This window comes from Macadamia integrifolia, chromosome 2, assembly GCF_013358625.1.
Source record: "Macadamia integrifolia cultivar HAES 741 chromosome 2, SCU_Mint_v3, whole genome shotgun sequence".
Lineage (NCBI taxonomy): Eukaryota > Viridiplantae > Streptophyta > Magnoliopsida > Proteales > Proteaceae > Macadamia > Macadamia integrifolia.
Genome location: NC_056558.1, coordinates 37,052,439 through 37,056,365, shown reverse-complemented (window position 1 = coordinate 37,056,365; position 3,927 = coordinate 37,052,439). Strand labels below are relative to the sequence as shown.

The window sequence follows — 3,927 nt, the reverse complement described above, 5'->3', positions numbered from 1 at the left end:
CTAATAGCACCTGTTCCCATAGAGAATTTTCGATTTCAAAATGTATCGAATCATTCAGTATTAAAATAAATAATAATAATAAAAAAAAGGCGAGATATTAACTCTTTCCTCAACACAAGTGAAGGAAAGCAAGATTTGTTTTTCAATCCATCTCTTTCAAGGGTGCGGTGGTGACAAGAAACCGTTTCATACCCAAAAAGAAGTGAGTTACGCCTGAGCTAAGCTTAGAGATGGAGGTCTTCTTTCAGGTCAATCAAGACATGTTTTGGTGCCAGTAGATATCCATTAGCAAGCAACACTAAGGTCAAGAATCGAAGAGTTGCCTAACAACCTAGGAGGAGCCCAATTTCCAATCTCCACAACATGTTTTGGTTTAGCACCTAAGTATTCCATAATGGTCATCGTCAAAAAGTCTCAAAACCCAAAAAAGCTCCCTTGGAGACCTGGGGTCACCATTACTGTTACTGATGGACCCAACTTAGACAAGGGTCATTAACCCAGAAAAAGTTTAGACAATGGTCATTAACCCAGAAAAAGTATCTTGCTTTAACTTTAACCCTGTCTAATCCCCAGCTTGATAACACTCACTATTGTTCAACTGGTAGGTTGAGCAATAGGGTTAGTAGAGCAGGATCTCACATTCTCACCCCAGTGTTTATGATTGCTCTCCTTCATCTCTGCAATTATTGCTGTACTTTTAAATTATAACAATCAGAATAAAATAACAAAGACATGATCTTGAGTAGATAGATAGATTATAGAGACTATCTAGAAAAAGGAAAAGAAAAAAAAAACATTAGGAAACAGAAAGATTAAACTTCATATAATACACCACACTAGCAGTACAAGTTGCTGTGGATGATCTTGATTCGGATTTGAAGGTCCCACCTTCATCACCCGACAAGGAGTGTTTTGTTTGTTGGCCACCCCTCCTTACATCTCATCTTCCAACCCCTAACAACTCCATCACCAAACCCTTTTACATGTTTGGTTTGGATCTTCTCACTACACACTCTTCTCATAGTCTCATATACATATCAATTTTCCAAATACATCTCAAATAGATTAAAACCATAAAATTGAAGGAAAAAAAGAACAAAAGGGCTAAGTTGTAAATGAAAAGGAGAGACAAAAAATCTCAATCAGCACACAAGGGAAAAGCCTAGAGAGCAACAATCTCTATTCTTTCTCTTTCTCTCTCTAACTCTCTCTATCTCTGAAATCTGAAGTCTGAATCTGAAGTCTGAAGTCTGAAGTCTGAAATTTGTTAGGTAGGAAAAGGAATATAGAATCCATCCTTTCCATCCCTAGGAGAAACCACTATACAAATGCTTAGGTAAAAGCTAAAAGCATAACAACTGAATCCACAACACAATTTCATTCATGTTAAGGTCTGATATTAGTAGAATTGAGAGATAGTAAATAATGTAAAGACTAATTGATGGAGGAGTCATCGGAGAAGAACTCTTTGATACTTGGTGGAAGAATCAGACCCCTCACAAACAACAAGACCTCTTTTCCTTTTAGCAATACCTCCACCACCATTGTTGTTGTTCATGTCACCATTGATTCCGATCACAGAGTCTTGATGCAGGAGGTGAGGTGTCTGTGGTGGTGGTGGAGAGGTAATGGCGACTGGTGGAATCTCAAAGGAGTCAAGTTGGGGAGGTGGGTGTCGCCACTGAGGAAGAGGACCAGCCAGTAAAAGGGTCTGAAGTAGTGGCCCTGCTTTCATCACTGCCTGCAAAAGCTTACCCTTCTCTGGCAATGGCTTCTCTGAGGGTAATTTTACTGTTGCCATTCCTGATGTTGTTGCTGGTAGTGGTGGCTGCAATGGGGGCGGTGGAATTGGGTCCATCACCGGAGATGAGACGATGCTTTCTTCACAATCCGAGGAGGATATGCCAGTGTTGGAATCACCTCCTCTTCTGGCTTCATCTTCAATGCTGGAGATCCCTGAAAGAGGAGTATTCTGTTGGGGTTGTTGGAGATGCTGCTGCTGTTGCTGTTGCTGTTGCTGTTGCTGTTGCTGTTGCTGTTGTTGCAGGAGTAAGAGCTTCTCCACTAGTAATCTTTGGCATTTGTCTTGTGCCTCATCTCTCTCCCTGATAGCTCTGTTCAAGAGATCTTGGAGACGGTTCATTTGTTCTTCTCTCTTCCTTATCTCCTCTTGAGCTGCTAGCCTTGTTGTCTCTAGCTCCAGAGTTGTCAACAATAGAGAATGCCTCAGCTCATCCATGTTCTGCTCAATTTCAATAGACCCAAATCATCATACAAGAAACAGAACAAAACAGAACAAGAAAGAAGAGCTTCCCCATTGAAGAATTATAAGAAAATAAAGAAGGATTTGTTACAGAACTACATCAAATGAGAGAATGTAGGCAAAGGAAGAAGACCCAGTTGAGAATTTTACCTTTCCTTGGTAGTAATAACCCCAGCCAAGAGGTGGAATTCTCTGATTGTCCATTATAGTACCTTAGTGAAGAACTGTAAAGAGCCTGAAACAGAACAGATCACTACTGAGAGAGGAAATTAAGACTGGTTATGACAGTGGGAGAGAGTGTTTGTTGGGTGGTTCCTCATCTCTTATAACTATAAGTGCTTGCCTGCTTGCTTTGGTACTATTTCTTTTCCATCTTTTCTCATAGCTTTAACTTTTCCATGAGGTTAGACAAAACACAAAAGGCCAAAAAAGCCTACAGAAGCCCACATTTTCGCTACTCAGTACACACACTCCTCTTTCTTTTTCAAGTTGGATTTAGACCCAAACGCAGCTAGAAGTGTAATTCTGTTAAGGCGGGAATATGAAACCGGCGAGGAAAGCGGGTGCTAACCACCGTATAGCTTCTCACTGTGCTCTTTCTTTCTTGTCCTTTCCATTATTCATTACATAAGATGCTTTTCCTTTGTGTATATATATATATATATATATATTTTTTTTTTGCTTAATAATTATAGGGCAAGGGTTCCCCACCCCTCACCAATAGGCGTGCAGAAATCCATTTTATCAATAGGGGGTCCACATATTAAGAGGATTGAGTGTTAATTACGTAGGAAAGAATCCCCACACTATGGGTATGGGAATCTTTATCGCGTAACTCTGTCCGAAGCATGCTCTCTTGTGTCTATCTCTTTCCCCTTATAAAATGATACATCTATGGATCTACCCTTTTTTGGGAGGAGAGAGAAAAAGAGAAACACACAAGGAACTCCGGACATATTATGAGTGAGGGTTGTCTAACAAGAGTGATAAGAGTAGCGCACCAATGATGGGCAGTGAAACAGTTTCATATTGGGCTTAGAGAGATCATTTCATGTGAAAGAGAGAGAGAGAATGTGCTAATGTACCCTCCACACTCAAAGAACTTTTTCTCTTATATGGGTAAAAAATTTGATAATATTACATACTTTTTGATACTCGGAGTTAGAAAGCATAGGGAAGAATTTATGTTCCATCTTCCTTTAAAAAGGAATATGAAATTCTCTTATGTCTGGTATATGTTCTGTCAAGGAATTCTGATTGAGCAAAGCCATCTGATCCAATGACTAACCCTAGAAAGTTAGATTCTCCCATGCACAGTGAGATAGATCAAGATGATCATAAAATATCTCTCTCTCTCTCTCTCTCACTTATACTTATATAGTCAATGGTTCAATATAAATCTAACCCCCCACACCAAAAAAAAAAAAAAAAAAAACTGAAATGTAAAGACTTGTGGTCAATGTTCTGTGCTTCTTTTAGTTATAGTCAGAGAAGGGTGCTGGTGCATGGTAGGGAACCGAATTTTCCCACCAAAATTTGGCAAAAGAGCGATGGTGGGGGCCCCATGGACTCCTTTGGACAAAAAGTCTATAAAGGCAAGAAGAACGGCTCAACGTTTGACCAATTCTATTACTCTCTCACTATTGGAGAAATGCCTACTCCAT

At 39.7% G+C, this 3,927-nt stretch overlaps 1 protein-coding gene across 1 annotated transcript; it reads right to left on the bottom strand.

Annotated features, from left to right (window-relative positions):
* Nucleotides 1-796: 796 nt before the first annotated feature.
* Nucleotides 797-2,817, bottom strand: LOC122093556 (AF4/FMR2 family member lilli-like). The gene is made up of 2 exons (XM_042663915.1): nt 2,414-2,817; nt 797-2,242 (listed from the first exon to the last, which is right to left on the bottom strand). Exons 1-2 carry the CDS (start codon nt 2,465-2,467, stop codon nt 1,451-1,453), a joined length of 846 nt encoding a protein of 281 aa, XP_042519849.1. The 5' UTR covers nt 2,468-2,817; the 3' UTR covers nt 797-1,450.
* Nucleotides 2,818-3,927: the final 1,110 nt, after the last annotated feature.